At 38.9% G+C, this 20,975-nt stretch overlaps 1 protein-coding gene across 11 annotated transcripts in view; it reads left to right on the forward strand.

Moving 5' to 3' along the window:
• Positions 1-18,623, forward strand: part of PLEKHA5 (pleckstrin homology domain containing A5) — a 236,761-nt gene extending 218,138 nt beyond the window's left edge. For 10 of the 11 annotated variants that reach the window (XM_032347465.1, XM_032347466.1, XM_032347470.1 and 7 more), the window contains 7 exons: positions 4,790-4,908; positions 9,834-10,043; positions 10,952-11,092; positions 11,520-11,644; positions 13,611-13,756; positions 15,613-15,717; positions 17,760-18,623. In XM_032347465.1, the coding sequence (XP_032203356.1) occupies positions 4,790-4,908; positions 9,834-10,043; positions 10,952-11,092; positions 11,520-11,644; positions 13,611-13,756; positions 15,613-15,707 (836 nt within the window). In that variant the 3' untranslated portion in view covers positions 15,708-15,717; positions 17,760-18,623. Of the gene's footprint in view, positions 1-4,789; positions 4,909-9,833; positions 10,044-10,951; positions 11,093-11,519; positions 11,701-11,743; positions 11,878-13,610; positions 13,757-15,612; positions 15,718-17,759 lie in introns of those variants that run through there. The other variant, XR_004286868.1, reaches the window with a different exon arrangement.
• The last annotated feature ends 2,352 nt before the right edge of the window (positions 18,624-20,975 follow it).

Genomic DNA, 20,975 nt, shown 5'->3' on the forward strand with positions numbered 1-20,975 from the left:
CCCGCATCGGGCTCTCTGCTCAGCAAGGAGCCTGCTTCCCTCTCTCTCTCTGCCTGCCTCTCAGTCTACTTGTGATCTCTCTCTGTAAAATAAATAAATAAAATCTTTTTATAAAAAAATAAAAAATAAATAAAACCAGTGAGATTCAATTTATAGTCATACCACATGGGCCAAGGTAAAACTGGCATTACCTTTTTAAGTTACCTAATTTTTTTTTTTAAGATTTTATTTGTTTATTTGGCAGACAGAGATCACAAGTAGGCAGAGAGAGAGGAGAAAGCAGGCTCCCCACAGAGCAGAGAGCCTGATGCAGTACTCAATTCCAGGACCCTGGGATTATGACCTGAGCCGAAGGCAGAGGCTTTAACCCACTGAGCCACCCAGGTGCCCCTACCTAAATGTTTTTCGTAGTAGCTCAGTTGTTTTGCTGGAATTTTCCAGATACACAGTTATGTCATACTTAAATTTTCCTTTTTTCCTTTCCTTATTTTATATCTCTTCCTTCTCTGTAGCCAGTGGTTGCACAGTAGTGTTAGTAGAGAAGGTAGCAGATATCCTAATTCTGTTGTAGACATCAGTGGAAAAGCTTTTAAAACTTTTCCCATGGATCATGGTACTGGCTTTCATATGAGCTATCATATTATGGAAGTATCCGTTTATTCTAATTCAGTAAAGCTTCCCTTTTTTTTTTTTTTTTTTTTTTTGTTTCTTTTTAAAGTTTTTATTCACTTGAGAGAGAGAGAGAGACCACAAGGAGAGGAAGAAGCAGACTCCCTGCTGAGCAGAGAGCCAAATGCAGGGCTTGATCCCAAGACCCTGGGATCATGAACTGAGCAGAAGGCAGATGCTTAACCGACTGAGACACCCAGGCACCCCATTGGTTGCCAACTTTTAAAGAGTGGAACTTTGGGGAACTTTGTTGGCTCAGTGGCTTAAGTGTCTGCCTTCAGCTTGGATCGGCAGGGGGTCTGCTTCTGCTCTTTGTCTCTGTCTCTGTCTCTCTCTGTTAATAAATAAAATCTTTTTAAAAGTTAAAAAAGGGAATGTTGCCTGTGTTTCCTTTTATTAAAAAAAAATAAAAATAGAAATTGGAACTTTGTATAGGCTCCTAGGTGGCTCTGTCAGCTAAGAGTCTGACTCTTGATCTCAGCTCAGGTTTTGATCGCAGGGTCATGAGTTCAAGCTCCGTGTTGGGATCCACTCTGGGAATAGAGCCTACTTAGAAAAAAAAAATGGGGACTTTATAGCTTTTCTTAAAAACTCAATAGATCTAGGAGCACTTGGCTGGCACAGTGGGTAGAACATATAACTCTTGATCTTGGACTTATAAATTCAAGCCCCACCTTAGGTGTGGAGATTATAAATAAATAAATATATATATATATAAAATATAAATTTATAAATAAATAAAATCTTTGGGGGACGCCTGGGTGGCTCAGTTGGTTAAGCAGCTGCCTTTGGCTCAGGTCATGATCCCAGGGTCCTGGGATCGAGTCCCACATCGGGCTCCTTGCTCCGCAGGGAGCCTGCTTCTCCCTCTGCCTCTGCCTGCCTCTTTGTCTGCCTGTGCTCGCTCGCTCTCTCCCTCTGTCTCTGGCAAATAAATAAATAAAACTTTAAAAAAAAATAAAATTTAAGGGGCGCCTGGGTGGCTCAGTGGGTTAAGCCTCTGCCTTCGGCTCAGGTCATGATCCCAGGGTTCTGGGATCGAGCCCCGCATCGGGCTCTCTGCTCAGCGGGAGGCCTGCTTCCTCCTCTCTCTCTCTGCCTACCTCTCTGCCTACTGTCTACTTGTGATCTCTCTCTCTGTCAAATAAATAAATAAAATCTTTAAAAAAAAATAAAATTTAAAAAATAATAGTAATAATAATAAATAAAATAAAATAAAATCTTTGGGGGAAAAAAAACTTAATAAATCTAGCCAGAATGCCCCTGTTTCAACAGCACTGGTTTCCTGGAACTGAGTGGCATCTACCCCTTTCAGGTAGGGTATTGGGGGAAAAGTTGCTATGTATCACATGTATATTTTTAATCCCTGTGGGCAATGTGTTTAGAGCATATATAAAATAAGGACTACACTTTTTTCTTTGCTTTTGCATATTTTATTCCATTCTTTTTTCTGGCTCTTATATAGTCATAATGCCTTATGATATGTATCGGATAAACGTGACCAGTCAAGTTGACCAAAATTTAGCAATTGTTTACTAAATGACTTTTAACTCATCAGTAGGAATTTAATTAAATTGAAAAAAGTGAAGAAGTTGATAATCATTTGTTCCGTGAATGCATGTCTTTACTAATAAAAAATACCTTGTCTGACATATGTTCTCTATAGCGTTTTGATTCTTTCTTGAAATTTACCTTGGGGCGCCTGGGTGGTTCATTGGGTTAAAGCCTCTGCCTTTGGCTCAGGTCATGATCTCAGGGTCCTGGGATCAAGCCCCGCATTGGGCTCTCTGCTCAGCGGAGAGCCTTCTTCCCCCTCTTTCTCGGCCCGCCTCTCTGCCTGCTTCTGATCTCTGTCTGTCAAATAAATAAATAAAATCTTAGAAATTTGCCTTTTAAAATTTAGGTGTTTGGTTTTTTATCTTTTCTTTTTAGTTATCTCTGTACTCAACATGGGGCTTGAACTCATGACCCTGAGATGGAGAGTTGCATGCTTTCTCAACTGAGCCAGTTTTGCACCCCTAGTTTTAACTTATAAGCACTCACCTAATTAAATTGTCTGAAGTACACAGATCAATCATGGCATAATTTCTGCCACGTGACTTAAAGTGGAACTTTCCAAAATGGATCACTAACTGGGATAATACAGGCTTTCTCTTTGTTTGAATTGCAAAACTACCTATATTATGTATCAGTTCAGCTCTTCATATTCTTAAATTATACAACCATATAATATTTGTAGAGTTCATAAACAATATTAAAGCCTAAGCTGTAGATTGTTTGGTATATAAATTAAAGGAGTCCTGAATGATAGACCTACCATTTGTCTTTGGGGGAGAAACTAGACTTCCTTTTTCCTTTTTCTGCTTAGTTGATGTAACTGTAAATGAGGCCAAAGAGAGTGGCGTTTTTCTCTTTTTTTCCTAAGAAAACCATGAGATTTTAACAATTTGTTCTCTTACAAATGTCCTCAGTGGTTATTAGTGCATATATTCTACTTAAACAAGACGACTATGATATGAATGCATTCACTTTTAAGATTTTATTTATTTATTTGACAAAGGCAAAGCAGGAAAGGGAACACAAGCAGGGGGGTAGGAAGAGAGGGAGACCCGGGCTTCCTGCTGAGCAGGGAGCCTGATGCAGGTCTTGATCCTAGGACCCCAGGTTCATGACCTCAGCTGAAGGCAGATGCTTAACGACTGAGCCACCCAGGCGCCCCAAATGCATACATTTTATATGTTAACTTATTTTTAGCTTTTATTTTTGTTGTGTTAATGATTTTGTGTTATGTGTTTTATTTTCTGTGGTATGTGTTCATTTTAGAAATTTTTAAAATTTATAAAAGAGAAAGTAGCAGTGATACATAGTTATAGTTAACAGTAATATATGTAGTGATATAGTTACCTATAGGTAACTATTGATAAGGTTGTTAGTGGACTTTTTTTTTTTTTTTTTAAGATTTATTTATTTATTTATTTGACAGACAGAGATCACAAGGAGGCTGAAAGGCAGGCAGAGAGAGGGGAGTGGGGAGCAGGCTCCCTGAGGAGCAGAGAGCCCAATGCGGGGCTCGATCTCAGGACCCCGGGATCAGGACCTAAGCTGAAGGCTGAAGCTTTAACCCACTGAGCCACCCAGGCGCCCCTAGTGGACTCTTTATTAAGACAGTGCAGTGTGACTGAAAAGAGACCGCATGGAAATTAAGGACATTTAGGTCAATCACTTAACCTTTCTGGGCGTGTCTTTCCTGATCTTTAATATATGAGAGGATTAAGGTCTTTTCAGTCTCTGAAAATGTTGTGAATGGAAAGAAGGCTAACTGGGAAACTCCAGCCATGCTGCAGCTTGAGCTCTCTGGACTGAGGAGGACATTAATGCAGATACTGGACTTCCTTCACCTTTCCTTCAGAAGGTTGTTGTGAGGATATATGATCCCTTGTGTGTTCCTAGTTTCATAATCACAATTTTTGAAGTCATCTTTTCGTCTGTAGAACTTTAGGCAGAGTACATTAATGGAAGGCTACTACAGTTTCTCTGGCTCTTTTCAAACAATAAATTTGCTCTATAGAGCCCCTAGCTGACTCAGTCAGTAGAGTATGTGGACTCTTGATCTCAGGGTTGTAAGTTCAAGCCCCACTGGGTATAGAGATTACTTAGAAATAAAATCTTTTAAAAAATAAATGAAAATAAATTTGCCCTCTTTTCTGTGAGAGGGAGAGAGAGCATGCGCACACTTAACAGGGGGAGGAGTTGCAGAGGAAGAGGGAGAATCTTGGGCAGCACAGAGCTCATGATACTGAGATCATGACTGAGAAGAAATCAGGAGTTGGATGCTTAACTGAGCCACCCAGGCACTCCAGTAAATTTGCCTTTTGATTTTAAAAGCCTCAGAGGGGTGGCTGGGTGGCTCAGTTGGTTAAGCATCCAGCTCTTGATCTCTGCTCAGGTGTTGATCTCAAGGTTGGGAGCTCAAGCCCTGCTCTGGGCTCCACGCTAGGCATGGGACCTACTTAAAAATAAAATAAATAAAATAAAAGCTTCAGAAATTGAGTATGTCAGAAGAAAGTGTTATGTTGTGTAAGAGATGTTTTGTAGAACTTACTACTATTTTAATTTTTAGGTTCCCACTTTCCTGTTGGAGTAGTTCCTCCCAGAACAAAATCACCAACACCTGAATCTTCGACAATAGCCTCCTATGTAACCTTAAGGAAAACTAAGAAGATGATGGATTCAAGAACGGTATTTAACTAGAAGTTAATTTCTAGAAGGATTCTTAAGCCTATATATTACTTTCTCACACATAATTTCCTTTTTAGTGTTCCACCAAAATTTTTTTTACATACTCTAAGAAAACCTAGTCTTAATTTTTTTTTTTTTTAAGTACATTCAGGAAATAAGCACCTAGGGGATTTGACCTACTCAGTACCTAATCTAGGTTTGTTTTGATCAGCCTTGAGATGAGGTCCACGGTTTGTGGAATCTGTTCTCATATAGCTGCCTTTTATTACATCTCTTGACACCTCTAAGAGTTTCTTTGATGAGACTGATAGACATGTCCTTTAGTCAGCCAAGGAAATGGATTTCCAAGCTACCCTGAGTTTAGAGGGCCTTTTAGCTGTGGTAGATTTGGAGTTGGCCGGTTCCCTGCCAACTGAGAAATGTGAATTGAGATTGGAGAATTGAATGGAGATTGGGAAATAAATTCCATATGTCACATATTCATCTGAGAGCCACTGAATTCAGTCTGCTGTAAACCAGTCTAATCTTGGTCATTTGGAAAAGATTATCAAGGTATTTAACTCCTTTTCACCAGGTAGTCTTAGGAATTTAGGATGCAAAAGAATTTTTTTAAGTGGTGTTTTGTTTTGTTTTTTAAGATTTTATTTTTTTTTTTTATTTTATTTATTTATTATAAGATTTCTTTAAGATTGTATTTATTTATTTGATGGAGAGGGAGAGAGATCACAAGCAGAGGGAGAGGGAGAGGAAGAAGCAGGCTCCCTGAAGAGCAGGGGAAGTCCAATACGAGACTCAATCCCAGGACCACGGCCAAGCCAAAGGCAGTGGCCCAACCGACTGAGCCACCCAGGCGCCCCTTGTTTTGGGTTTTTGTTTTGTTTTGTTTTGTTTTGTTTTGTTTTTGAGAGATAGCATAAAGCCGAAGTGGGGCTGGAGGGCTGGGGAACGGGCAGAGGGAGAGAGAGAAGCAGGCTTTCTGCTGAGCAGGGAGCCCAATGCAGGGCTCAATCCCAGGATCCTGGGATCATTACTTGAGCCAAAGGCAGACCCTTAACCAACTGAGCCACCCAGACACCCTAGAAATTTTTTTTTTTAAGATTTTATTTCTTCAGCGCCTGGGTGGCTCAGTGGGTTAAGCCTCTGCCTTCAGCTCAGGTCATGGTCTCAGGGTCCTGGGATCAAGCCCCTCGTCTGGCTCTCAGTGGGGAGCCTGCTTCCCCCCCTCTCTCTCTGCCTGCCTCTCTGCCTGCTTGGGATCTCTCTGTCAAGTAAGTAAATAAAATTTAAAAAAAAAAAAAGATTTTATTTATTTATCTTAGAGAGCACGAGCCTGGGTGGGGCAGAGGCAGAGGGACAGAGTCTCAAGCAGACTCTAGGCTGAGCGCAGAGTCCAACATGGGGTGATCTCTGAGATCATGACAAGCCGAAATCAAGAGCCACATGCTCAACCAAGTGAGCCACCCAGGTGCCCCAAAACTTTTACTTTCATCTTTATAAATTCTCTACTTACTTGGTATAAGGTAATTTGGTACTTTGAAGCTGTAAGAATGGAAAGTACTACAAATGATAAGATTTATGGTTATTCATGGAAGATATTAAAGTACAGCTACAAAGTATGCCCAAAACATCTGACAAATTTACATACAAGAAATACAATATTTTAACTAGCATGAAGACCTAGAAAGATAATTATTATAGAATAAAAATTAATGAATTTCTATACATCATTATTACCATTAGTGGTCATGGTTTTATAATAGTATTATTTGTTCATAGTTAGGCATTTTTTTACAGATTGAAATGGTATTTTCTTTGGAAATTGTAATGCTAAAATAAATTAACAGTAAAGGATTTTTGAAATGCATGTCATGGGGCACCTGTGGCTCAGTCGTTAAGTGTCTTCCTTCAGCTCAGGTCATGATCCCATGGTCCTGGGATCAAGCCGCGCATCAGGCTCCCTGCTTGGTGGGAAGCCTGCTTCTCTCTCCCACTTCCCCTGCTTGTGTTCCCTCTCTCACTGTGTCTCTCTCTGTCAAATAAATAAATAAACTCTTTTTTTTTTTTAAGTGCATGTCGAAAAGAGCACCCAGCTGGCTCAAGTCGGTAGAGAACGCAACTCCTGATCTCAGGGCTGTGAGTTCAAGCCCCATGTTGGGTATAGAGATTACTTAAAAATAAAACCTTTAGGGACGCTTGGGTGGCTCAGTTGGTTAAGCGGCTGCCTTTGGCTAAGGTCATGATCCCGGCGTCCTGGGATCAAGTCCCACATCGGGCTCCTTGCTCAGCAGGGAGCCTGCTTCTCTCTCTGCCTCTGCTTGCCTCTCTGCCTGTGCTTGCTCGCTCTCTCTCCCTCTATCCCTGACAAATAAATAAATAAAATCTTAAAAAAAAAAAAATCTTTAAAAATAGTAATAATAAAATTTAAAATAAAAGTGCTTATTGAGGGATGCCTGGCTGGCTCGGTTAGTAGAAAATGCAACTCTTTTTTTTTTTTTTTTTTTTTTAAGATTTTGTTTATTTATTTGACAGAGAGAGATCACAAGTAGGCAGAGAGAGAGAAAGGAGGAACAGGCTCCCCGCCCAGCAGAGATCCCAACTCGGGACGTGATCTCAGGATCCTGAGATCATGACCTGAGCCAAAGGTAGAGGCTTAACCCACTGAGCCGCCCAGGCGTCCGAAAATGCAAGTCTTGATCTTGACGTTGTCAGTTCAAGCCCCATATTGGGTGTGGAGCTTATATTGAAAAAATTAAAATGTGTGTTGAGATAAGAAAGATATTAGTAGATTTATATGCTATAACTATCTTTTTTTTAGTACATAACTATCTTAAATAGTAGAAGAAAAACTTCTACATAAACAAATACAGGTGAGAAAAGTACGGAATACTACAGTTACATAACATTGGTAAAGAAAGGACCTTTATAAACAAAGTCAGTGCCAGATTAAAATACTTGGACTATAACAGACAAGTTCCATAATGTATGAGAAATGAGTATATCAGGTTTTTTTAAGATTTCTTTATGGAAAATGACAATATTTGGCATTTAGAAACAGTAAATTTTTTACAATATAACAACGTGAAAAAAGGAAGCTTCAGTGTCACAGCATTTTTGCATAAATGTGAAAAAGCGAGGAAGTCTGCTTGTTTGTAGTAACTAAAAATAAAAGGATAAAATAAGAAACTCAATGAAATCCAAAATAAAAGCAAAGGGATGCTGTAGTAGCTAATTCCCAGTCTGTATTTAAAATTTGCTTTTTTTTCTTTAATGGTTTTTTTGATTTGTTTGATGTTTTGTTTTCCAAAGCAAATGTGGCTTTTGCTTAAACACATTAAGGCTTTTCATTTTTCCTCTTCCTTTTAGTTTTTACTTGAACTCTTTAGGATATTTATCCTAGGACCACCTGAATGGCTTAGTCCTTAAGCATCTGCCTTCGGCTCATCAGGCTCCCTGCTCAGCAGAGAGACTGCTTCTCCCTCTCCCTCTGCCCTTTCTTGTATTCCCCTTCTCTCTGCCTCTCTCTCTCATTGTCAAATAAATTCATTAAATTAATTTTAAAAAATAAAAAAGATATTTATTTTATACAATTGAAAATGGCTCTAGTTGGGACGCCTGGGGTGGCTCAGTTGGCTAAGCATCTGTTCTGCTCAGGTTATGATCAGGGTCCTGGGATCAAGCTCTGTGTGGGGCTCCTTGCTCAGTGGGAAGTCAGCTTCTCCCTCTACCCCTCCCCCCTGTTTGTGCTCTCTCTCTCTCTCAAATAAATAAAATCTTCTAAAAAGAAAGAAAAAAAGAAAGAGAAAATGGTTCTAGTGCTATAGCTCATGCCCTGCAAGCATTTTTTAGATTGCAGGAGAGAGAGAAAAGATCTTAGAGGGTTTGCTGACAAACTGCTTACCTCTGCCCTGGGTTTTTTCGAGAGCAAGCAACCTCACCAGTGTCTCATGGTTAATCCTCACCAACTTAGACTAGAGACATAAACCTATGGATTCTATGCCATAGGTTCTAGCATATGTTTAATATTTAAATGTTCTATCATGTAAAATAAGCTAAAATTTGCTTATGGCTAACATAATAAAGTTCTTATTTGACATTTTATACCAATATTGTTTTATATCTTTAATAAGAAAGTAAGGAGGATTGGTTATTTAATGTGACAAATTTTTTTTTAAGATTTTATTTATTTATTTGACATACAGAGATCACAAGTAGGCAGAGAGGCAGGCAGAGAGAGAGGAAAGGAAGCAGGCCCCCTGTGGAGCAGACAGCCCGACGAGGGGCTCAATTCCAGGACCCTGGGATCATGACCTGAGGCGAAGGCAGAGGCTTAACCCACTGAGCCACCCAGGCACCCCCGACAAATATTTTTAAACCCTTCAGTAAACCATAAAAATGAGTCATATACACACACACACACACACACGTATGTGTTTATATATAGTATCCAAATAAAACCATCTGATTTATGGAAAATAGTATTTTTATAGTTCTGTTATTGATCGTAAACTAAGGATTTTTCTGTACAACTCTTCTCACAGTAAATGTGTGATTTAAAACATCACATTTTCATTAAAATAAATCTCTGGGACGCCTGGCTGTCTAGTTGGTGGAGCATGTGATTCTTGATCTCAGGGTTTAAAGTTCAGTCACCATGTTGGGTGTAGAGATTACTTAAAGATAAAATCTTGAGGAAAAATTTTTTAAAAATAAAGTAAATCTCTCATAGCTGTACCCCTTCCTAGTTTGAGTTTTATTGTTTCCTGTTACAATGACCACACATCACCAGTTACTCCTGAAGGATAGAACAGTTTGCACTTTCAACTTTGAGAAGAAAATAAATGCATTTTAGAACATTTTTTATTCCAACGTACTTTTCAAAATTTACTCTACATTCCTGTATTCCTATGTCTATTTTTAATTTAAAGGAACGGCCGAGAAGTGCAGTGGAACAACTCTGTTTGGCGGAAAGTACCCGACCGAGGATGACTGTGGAAGAGCAAATGGAAAGAATAAGGAGACATCAGCAAGCATGCTTGAGGGAAAAGAAAAAAGGATTAAATGTTATTGGTGCTTTAGACCAGTCACCCTTACAGAGTCCTTCAGGTTTAAGGGATAATCCATTCAGGATTACCCAGGTAGATCTATTGCATTTAATCATTCTTCTGTGTAAATCTAATACCACTTGAATCAGGATAATGGATTTACATGATTGATGGGTTTTCAAAAATGTCTACAGTATGCTTATTTTATATTACTTAATTCCCATAAAAATAAGCTAAGACAGCTTAGTAAAATGGAAATAGCCCTGAGTTCAAAAAATCAGAGCTCTAGTACTTGTTGGATGACCTCCTACCAGTTGTGGACTCCCTCTTCTCTGCTGTAAATCATATGACGATACAGCCCATCCCATTTACTTCACAGAGATACTCAGAAGATAAAAGTACTTTCCACAAATGTGAAATGCCAAGATAGTCCCCAGTTCCCCCTCCAATAAAATCTATATTACTCTCTGTCCTAATTTAACATGACCTAAATTGTAGCGGGAGAGAACTTCTAAATAAAAGTCCTAAGTCTACTATTCATCACATTCCAACCCCACCTTGTAAAATGACGCCATTCCATTTCTTAGGATTTGTTTGTTACCCTGATTCATCAGTACAGAGATAAAAGACATGGGAAACTTTTTCAGTAGCTTCAGTCTGGTCTGTTTGTGTTAGCAAGCATGCATCAGCTAAAAGTGTCTTTCTGTCCTCCTGGAAATCCCCTTTCCATCTGATCAAGAGCTGGTAGGCATTGCTACTAAAGACCCAGCAGATTAACAGTTGAATAATTACACATTCTCCAACTTACAAAATAGATGCTTAAAAGAGATGATGAAAAAAAATGTGTGGAATACTGATCTGTATATTTTTTTCCCTCCGTTGGTTTTCATAAAGAAATCTTCTTGTGAGTGAGGATCAGCCTTTTTCGAAATTAACAGGTGCTATCTAAAAACTGTACATGACTTCATAGTATGAATCTCTGCTATATGTCTTTTGGACAGACTCGAAGAAGGGATGATAACGTTAAGGAATTGGATACGGTCATTAGAGAAAATGATGTGAAGCCAAACCATGAAACTCCTGCAGCAGAAATTGTTCGACTAAAAGAAGCTGAACCTCAAAATACGGATTTCAGCAAAGAGGTAGAGAGATTATTTTAGAACAGTTATTCCACGGGGTAGATTTTTGAAGGTTAGATCAAGGAATAAGGTTGAAAATAATTGTTTCATTTCATCACAGAGACCATGAGTCTAAGTGAAATGATACGTTTTGTTTAACCTGAGTGATGTATTCAGCACATCAAAAAATGGGTTAATTGGACATTTAAAACATAATCAAGGCTAGAATAAATTACTGTTAACCCCAATTAAAGAATCTTATATCCCAGAGCTGCTGGCTATTAGCAATGTGTATCATCCCTCCAGGCAAATAACTTTTTGTATCTCGTACTAAGAATGTTAATATTTTTCATATACTTGAATCTAAAGATGTATTTCAGTAACTATTTGACCGGGTATCATTTTTTTAACAAACTTTTATTTTTTAATCATTTTTCTTCTTACTCTGTAGTTTAAAAAAACTGAGGACATTTTTTCCAAAACGCTTTTCAAACCTGAACCAAATGGAGTAAGTTCAGAGGAAGTGATGGATAAAGAGGGAAAAAAGGAGAAAATGTCTGAGGATGTTCCATACAGGTAATGATTAGGGAAAGTGATAAAGGAATCAGTCCCAAAAAGGTATAACACTTAAGGATGGCGTCAGAAGTGCTCGCTTCGGCAGCACATATACTAAAGGATGGCGTCAGAAAGTCTGGATTCCTGTCCCAGCTTAGCAACTTGAGCGACTTACATAACTTCCCTAAACTGCAGGTTCCTTACCTGTAAAACTGGGGTAATAATAGTATCTGTATCACAAATGTGTTATGATGATTAAATAAGAAAGCACAGGCATAGGGCACCTGGGTGGCTCAGTGGGTTAAAGCCTCTGCCTTCGGCTCAGGTCATGATCTCAGGGTCCTGGGATCGAGTCCCGCATCGGGCTCTCTGCTCAGCAGGGAGCCTGCTTCCTCCTCTCTCTCTGCCTGCCTCTCTGCCTACTTGTGATCTCTGTCTGTCAAATAAATAAATAAAAATCTTTAAAAAAAAAAAAAAAGAAAGGAAAGGAAAGAAAACACAGGTATAGCACTTAACCACTATGCTTATTAGCACCTAGGAATTTGGTAAGGACCTTTAAAAAACCTACCAAAACATGCATGTGCTGTATCAAAGTCAGGCCCTCAGCACTGGCTGCATAATGGATCGAATAGACACTGATCAGAAATCCAAGGTGTCGGGGTGTGTTCCAAAAGCCACTGTGATTGGCTATTTTTTAGCTGTGCTTCTTAACTGGCTTTCTTATGTGTATGTCCTCGGTCTCACCCTTCATTGGAAAAATTACCAGAGCTGGAAAGAGAATTGCTGGGATTTAACATTTTTCAGAATGACTTTATTTCTTCAATGAATAACAAGATTGAGTTTGAAAAACTTTTAGCAATCACTGACAAGAAGAAAACCTGCTGTTTTGTTAATAGGTATAGATTAAAACTCATCTAGTATGTTAAAAATCTGTGAGTTTCATGACCCAACAACAACAAAAAAATAGTTTGTTGGCCACTTTGGACAATGCTAAGGAATTGGCTTCTTATTCCTAAACCTGGTACATAAAGGGAGAGAATCAAGTCTTTATCTTGCCTTTCCCAAATAAACTGCAACTAGAAAGTTTTTGAGGCAATATTTTTCGTTACAGAAGAATTTCATTCAATAAGAAATAAAAGACTTCGAATATCACTGTTTTGCTAACCCTAAAGAAATAAAGGATTTGAATAATATTCCTCCATGGCCAGAAAAGCAGACAGTCTGGCAGGGCAGTTTATAATAAGTAAATCCAGAAACCTTGAACTCACTGATCTCTTTTAACATCACGGAAAAAATCAACCTGTTCGTGCAATGAAATAATTACCTTTCCCCAAAAATCCTTAATCTGATCATGCCCTCGGAGTCCTTTTCAGGTTATTAAAAATAAGAAGAATATAATCAGCAAAATACCAAATGTGGTAAACTCTGTAGGATGGAGAAACCAAGTTGTTTCACATAAGTGGCAAAGAATAAAAAGGATGTGTGGGGTGGGGTATTTTAGAGTAAAGTTAACTTTAAGAGACTTGTCAGGCAAATACAATACACAGACTTCAGATCTGCTTGAAACCAATAACTCTAAAATGCTGTTATGAGGCAATCAAGAAAATTTGAGCACTGACTGGATATTTGATGACATTAAGCTATTATAAATACAAACTGAAATGTTTACAGATCAGATGGTATGTCTGGAATCTGCTAATAATTTGGGGAGTGGGAGACTGGGAGTTAGGTGAAACAATATTGGTGAAATACGGATTACCTGAGTGCACGGGCTTCATGTATCATTTGCTCTCATTTTTTTATGTTTAAAGATTTCTGTTAGGGAGAAGAAAAGCGATTCATTACAAGCAAAATGTTAGCAGTTACTAATTATAAATGGGGGCATCTTTTGTATGTGGTCAAACATTTTCATAATGACAAATTGGAAGAAAAAATGTTACTGTAGTCTGTTAATACCAAATTTTAAAATTCCAATCTATTTCCATAGCCCTCAGGATGAGACGCAGATCACAAATCATAAAACAGAAAGTCATCCTGAAGAAAATATAAAGGACAATATTCATGAGCAGAAGGAAACTGTTGCTTCTTACGAACAAACTCCTGAGGCTTCTAGAGGAAATCAAACGATGGCAGGTAGATACTACACATTTCATGCTTTTCTCACTGGGGTGCCCTCTGAACCTCTGAATATATTTTTGCCTCTCCACGTGCCCTTTCAGGAAAGATGCTACTGGGAAGGATGGAAAGTGGACTTCAGCCTAGATCCACAGTCTGTCCTGGCTTGGGGATCACTTCCTTCTCTCTTTCTCACTCTCTCTTCATCTTAACCTTAACTCATATACCATAAATTTTTTCTACTAAGATGTTCCAGAACTTGGAAAACGTACCTCTTTCTCTGAGGCTGGATTCTCAGAATAGTCACAAACCTACCACTTTGGGAACTGTAGAAGATTTAATACCTAAACTAGTGGAATGGGTTTATTTAGCTGATACTGTAATGCACATCTGGGTTTTTCTTTGAGAGATCAGGATCCATAGCACGTCAGAAGGTAGGGCTCCTGGGTGGCTCAATTAGTTAACAACTGACCCTTGATCATGATCTCAGGATTGTGAGATCAAGGGTTGTGAATCTGAGCCTCCTGTCAGGCTCCACGCTGGCTATGGAGCCGGCTTAAGATTCTCCTTCTCTGTCTGCCCCTCCTCTCAGCCCCCCGCCCTCTCTAAAAACAATAGTCAATTAAAAAATAAAATAATAAAAATGTCTGTGTTACTTTCAGGGATTTTGTTTGTTTGTTTGTTTGTTTGTCTGTTTTTACAGATTTGATTTTTTTTTTCCTTTATGATATTTGGCAAGGGATGCCAAATATGGGGAATCATACAGCCAGTGCATATTATCCACATTGCTTCTCATAGTCCATAAGCCAAAACCATTCTTAATAATCCTCCATCCTGGGGCCCTGGGTGGCTCAGTCAGTTAGGCGTCTGCCTTCAGTTCAGGTCATGACCCCAGGGTCCTGGGATGGAGCCCCACTCAGGATCCCCATTCAGCAGGGAGCCTGCTTCTCCCCCTGCTCATGCATGCTCTCTCTCTCTGCTGTCTCTTAAATAAATAAAATCTTTAAAAAATAATAATAATCCTCCTTCCTTTCGCCCTCCTCCTCATCATTCTGCTGAAGGGCAAATACAGTGAAATTCAAGTTATTTGGGACTGTTCTTAGGAAGGACGTGGATTCTGGCAGTATTCTCTATTATATATATATATATCATGCAGATCTATGTGATAAGTCATGTTTCCTTGTAACAGATAGAAAGCACTGTCCTGTCTTTTGCCGCTATCATTTATAAGGCATTATACATGGAAATTGTCACTTTGTTTTGTTTTGTTTTAATTGTCACTGACCACTTTGTTTCTGTTTTGGCCGTATCTGCATAAAGTGTGTGGAGTATTAACATCACAACATTTAAACTGTTGATGGTAGTTAGCTGCATGAACTATAAAGGCCTTTAAAAGTGAGACCCAAGATGGCCTGGCTGGCTCAGTTGGTAGAACATAGGACTCTCGATCTAAGGGTTGTGAGTTCAGGCCCCATGTTAGGCATACTTACTTTTTTAAAAAATAATTAATTACTTTTTAAAAAAGTGAGACCCACCAGGAGTGATTCATAGATGGACACCTAAAAATTAACCTCAAAGCCAGAAAAAGGGGGTAGATGACGAGAATTTTCTTTTCCAATTTTGTTGAGGTATAATTGACATATAACATTGTATGCAGTGTTTAAGGTATAGGAGGAAGAAGAATTCTTAAATCGTCTTCAAGAGATATTTTGTGCTAAATAATTAGTTGTCAGTTTAGAAAATAGCAGAACCCAGAGAGAACTTTAATTCCTTCCTAAAATGTTCGTATTTTATGGGATCACAACATCAGGATTTCCTTCTGCAGATGTGTCCTAAAGATGTTTATCTTCTCGCATTCTCTCCGTGTGTTTTAGCGAAAAGTCCGTCCCCATCTCCTGAGCCCTCAGCATCGCCCGTTGCAGCCACTCAGCCGCGGCTCACGGAAGGATCCCATTTCATGTGTGTGTAGTCTCAGAAAAGTACGTCAGTTCCTTTTGCATTTGTGCTTGAACTTCAGAGTTTTTAACTTGAGTTTTATTCACTCGGTTCGGTGAACAAAAACAGATTAATTCTGGACTGTGTTAGGGATCATTGGCAGAGCAAGGAGGCTCTGCATTTGAGCCTTGGGCAGTAAGTCAGATCTCCAGCCTCAGCCCTTCTAGTGATTTGCTACGTGACAGCATTTTCTGTGTCTCCGATTTCATCGTGCATAAAAACAGCCAAACGAAGAGGGAATGGCCTGTGCCAAGAGAAACCTCACGGTGTTCTGCAGCTGTGCTCCCACATAGCATTCCTTTCCATAGTCAGATCTGAGAGTTCTGTGGAAGCGATTATGAGTTGACCAAGTAATGTTTTTTATGGTTCGTGCAGCATGTCTCCCGCAGTGGGAATCTGTTAATTATTTTAAAGGACAAAGAAGTGTTTGTGGCTCGGCCAACTACATGGAATATCAAAATCATTAACATCTATCAGGAATTTTTTTAAATAATTAATTTTTTTAAGTAAGGAAGATCCCTACTGAAAAAAGCTGTGTTGGGAGCAGGGGGAAAGAGGAAACCTTACTTGAACATTGTTCCTTGGGCCATAGTTTAAGAATTGAGAATAACTTCCTTAGATCTTGTAACAATTTTATAGACAAATGCTAAATTTTACTTGCAGTTTTGTACTTACAGGTATATACGCTTTTTTACTTTTCAAGAAAACTGAGATACGGAGCTGTTTATGCTTTTTTCTGCATTTTTTTATACCATCGACCAGACCTAGTAATATTGTATGCTTTAGGGTTAACACCAGTTTCTATTGAACAATTATAAGCAGCAGAAATACATAGAGATATTACAAACATTATTGCTAACATGTTCTTTGACTTTTAGAATCTCAAGATCAATTAGTACAAATACTAAATTGACTTAAGTTTACCCAGCAGTGCTTATTTTCTAGAGTCTTCTTCCATTCATACCTTTTTGTAGCAACTATAACCTGCGTCCTTTTGTTCATCCAGAAGGATTTATGTCTGTTCTGTCATATTTGTAACTTTTATTTGAGATTATGTCTACATACAGCCTAGAAGAGGCCTTTGTTGGTTGTCATTTGGTATTTATGCAGGACTGACATCCTTTGTAGAGTTACAAACAACCTGTTTGTTACTGTCTTACCTATGTCTCGCCTCTGTCACTCATGCCTTTAAACTTTTAACTTACTATGTCTTGAAGTGACAGTTGTCGCTGGTGACATAATCACACCAGAATAGGAATAGTCAGCATACTTATTTGATTCCTCTTGTGCAAAGAGTTGATAGATGGCCTCTGTCCATCTTAGTGGAGAAGTGTACATTAAAATCCAGTCTCGTTATCTTTTGGTTCAATAAACAGGTTACCATTCTTTGAACACAGACCAATGATAATAAAGAATGCCGTCTGACAGTAAAGAGTATGTACCGTTAAAGCTCAAGTACATTTCCGGGTTCCTTGACTTGTTATTCTTGGATTTTGTTTCATTTTGCTTTCACCCTTAAGAGCCAGTAGCATTCCATACTGGAATGGGGTCCAGTCATTGCCGGCTGTTTTCTAGGCTTCTGGCCCGCAGCCATGGTGAACAGCTAGTGGCCCTCAAACCGGCGTTTGTTTATGTCTTCTCACTGTGTGTTTATCATCTCGCTGACTGTGTCGTTCTGGCAGGACTTGGGAAACGTTCATAAACGATGCTGCTCTGTGGGCAGCTTAACACATTATTACATATTTTATCAAAGTTATGCAAATCTTTGCTCATTCTGTTGATATTCAGTCGCAAATTTGGCTACTTTTTTTTATTCTGAATTGTGTTACTTAATTACATTCTTGCTTTGTGAGTTAAACCTATGAAATGACAAGAAAATGTCCTTCCATTGTATTATGTCTTCGGATTTTCGTGGCCATGCTCGTCAGTTCCATTGTTATAAAACATCACCCTCAGTTACTTTAGGAAATGGTCACTCATTAGCTTTGCAGGTGTCAAAGTAATTTTCCCTGTCTTTATTTTTCAGCTATACTGACTTCTGAAACCATTCAAAGTTAAGGACATGGACCTTCAGCAATGTGAGAAGATATTGTACAGTATATTTTAAATCTATGAAATTCATAGTTCTGATGCTTTTGGCCACAGAGCATCATTTTATCACTTCTGGAAAATGTTTATTCCAAACAGCTTTAATGGCTCATATGTACACTCCATAATCTCAAGGTGGTTGTTCTGACACCAGCTTGCTGCTATGATTTCAGAGCACATAAGTAAAGGTGCTTTTTTAATGTGCGGTCTACAGCCAGAGCTTACTTAATTGCTGATTTCCAGATTTTGATGTTTCTAAAGTTTGGGTGGATTTCTATTTCTTTTTGCTTTTTCAGTACACAAATTTAGTTACTATTTCCAATGAAGCTTGTTTTCCTTTTTTTTTCCTTCCCATTTTGGCTACTGCAATGCTTTGTTTCACACTTGATTTGTAAAAATTTTATATATATATTTAAGATGTGCCATTTTATTATTGCTAAGTGAAGTACGTCCTGTTTTCTGCTATAATAATTTCTCAGTCAGATTGCAATGTCAGCAGTTACTGCCACACTCTTGTCAGCTTAAACACAAATGTTACCGCTTACTCTTTCTTAAAAATACAATTTAAAATGTAGACATTTTGAAGTACTGGGCTTATACTTCAATTGGGATAGATGTGTACAGCAATAAGCAGGTTTTCAAATCCAGTACTTAGTTTGTGTACAAATGTAATTATGTTCATTGTGTATATATTATACAATGAGCACATGTAAGTATTAAAGGCTACTTACTATTGTTTAAATGCAAATGTTCATATCTCATTTCTTTTTTATCATGTTAAATAAATGTTGATGTTCTTAAATCACTTGTGTTAGAATTTTTGCTCTTCCCATCTAAAGTGGAAAGTCTGTGGGGCGCCTGGCTGGCTCAGTCAGTAGAGCATGTGACTCTTGATCTCAGGGGTGTGGGTTCAAGCCCCACATTGAGTGTAGAGATTACTTGAGAAAAAAGAAGCTTTAAAAAATTAATTGAATTAAATGGGAAGTCTGAGACTTAAGGGACTTCTCGGTGAAACGAGTCTGTTAATCTTACCATTGTAGAGAACATCATAAAAAGACCTTTTCCACCACCCAGTTCGTCTCCCATGTGAGAGCTCAAGGAACTTGAGGCACAGGGAGATAAATTGACTGGGCCATAGTCATTGTTATATTTACTGACAGAATTTGGACCAGAACATAGGTTTTTTTCACATTTTCTCGGAGGCCATCAGCTGAACACCACTAGGCAGGTTTCATTTTGTGAAGTTTTCTACACTTAATTCTGTTTGTTTCTGTGTTGTGGAAACTAGCTTCAAACATCTGCTTTCTCCACTCGGTGGATTGGGCTTGAAGAAGGGTGTGTGGAGCAGAGGGTTATTTCTCTGACAGGGGGAACTAGAAACTGTTTCATCATCAGAAGTAGGACCCTCAGAGATCATTTTCTCTTACAATACATTCTTCGCAGATGTTCACGCTCTTCAGAATCAATTACATTTCTCCCTCTATAACCTTTTGTTCATGCTGTATATTGTTCCCAGAGTACAAGGAAATTTGATGCTTTTGGATCCCCATATGAAATGGCTGAAACTAAATTGGCAATGGTCAGTCTTTTTTTTTTTTTCCCATGCTATAGTAAAGAGGATTTAAATTTAATTCAAAACGCAGATACATAAAAATTTATCGGCTCCAAACAGAAACAAAATGAAATGCAAATAGATACAGTCTATGTTGTAGGAAGTGAATGAGAAGAGAGGTTAAGATGGAAGGAGAGGGTTCAGCTCTCTGTATCCATATAAACGCGTTTACGCATACTGCCTTTCTCTGAAGACGTCATGCCAAAGTCTTCCAAAGGAAGTAGGCTACAGATTATTATTTCCCTCTAGTCACCATAACGGTCATTGTTACTGATCTTCCAGTCAGGGTGCTGGGGGAGAGAATGACTGTTGTTATTTGGTTTTTCCTTGGGTTTTTTTGGTGAGGCTTTTCATGTCTGTTGTGTAGGTGTGGTGTGTGTTGCTCTGGCTTTATTAAACACATTTTTTTTTGAACTGTTTGAAGATGGAAGAATGTCCCATACTGGAATGAATGAATACCTGGAAGCCTAGGGAGTTTGGAAAAAACAGTGTAGGGTTGTTGTAACTCCTGTCAGCATTTCAGAAAGCCCGATGCAAACCATGTCCTTGTAAACAATACAGCAAAAGGGACTGTTCTCCAGAACTGTGAACTAGATCAGTACTCTCTATCTTACCTAACACTCAGCTTACTCAGCTCCTGCTGTCTTACTGGAGAGGTGCACAGGAGTAAGGAGGGCAGCAGACAAGCCGGAAAGGCTGTTACTCCAAATGCACGGTTGTTACGGGTGCCACCTTTCCAGCATGGAAGCAAGCTCCAAAGTTTAATGTGTGTCCCTGCTGGGTTGGTTACTTAGACATCATGCCCAAGTCCCCCACATTGCCCCTGCCCCCAGTTTATTGAAAGTTGACAGTCTGGGGTGCTTGGTGGCTCCATCGTTAACCGTCTGCTTTCAGCTCAGGTCATGATCCCCAGGGTCCTGGAATCCAGTTCCACGTCAGGCTCCTTGCTCAGCAGGGAGCCTGCTTCTCCTTCTGCCCCTCCCCCTTTTTGTACTTTCTCTTTCTCTTCTCTCTCTTTCCTGTCTCTCTCAACGAAATATATAAAATCTTTAAAAAAAAAAAAAAAAGTCATCCTCTGATGGTGGTCAAAAATTAAACATAATCATAAACAAGCAATCTGCAAACTTCTTTGTTTGCATATCTGCAAAAGTATTTTTTTTTTAAAGAGTTTATTCATTTGACAGAGATCACAGGTAGGCAGAGAGAGAGGGGAAAGCAGGCTCCCCAGTGAGCAGAGAGCCCAACGCAGGGCTCAATCCCAGGACCCTGGGACCATGATGACCTGAGCCAAAGGCAGAGCCTTTAACCCACTGAGCCACCCAGGCGCCCTGGCAAAAGTATTTTTAAAAATTATGTTTCCCTTTGCACATTACAAGTTTGACATCTTTGCTTTTTCAGAAGTTGAGACAGTTGAAGATGGAGTTTTTAACATACTGTCAATTTAACTATGAAACTTTTTTAAAGATTTTTATTTATTTGAGAGAGAACGACAGACAGAGAAGGAGCAGGGAGGGACCACAGCGAGAAGCAGACTCCCTGCTG

The sequence above is a fragment of the Mustela erminea genome, chromosome 6 (genome assembly GCF_009829155.1).
Source record: "Mustela erminea isolate mMusErm1 chromosome 6, mMusErm1.Pri, whole genome shotgun sequence".
Taxonomy (NCBI): Eukaryota; Metazoa; Chordata; class Mammalia; order Carnivora; family Mustelidae; genus Mustela; species Mustela erminea.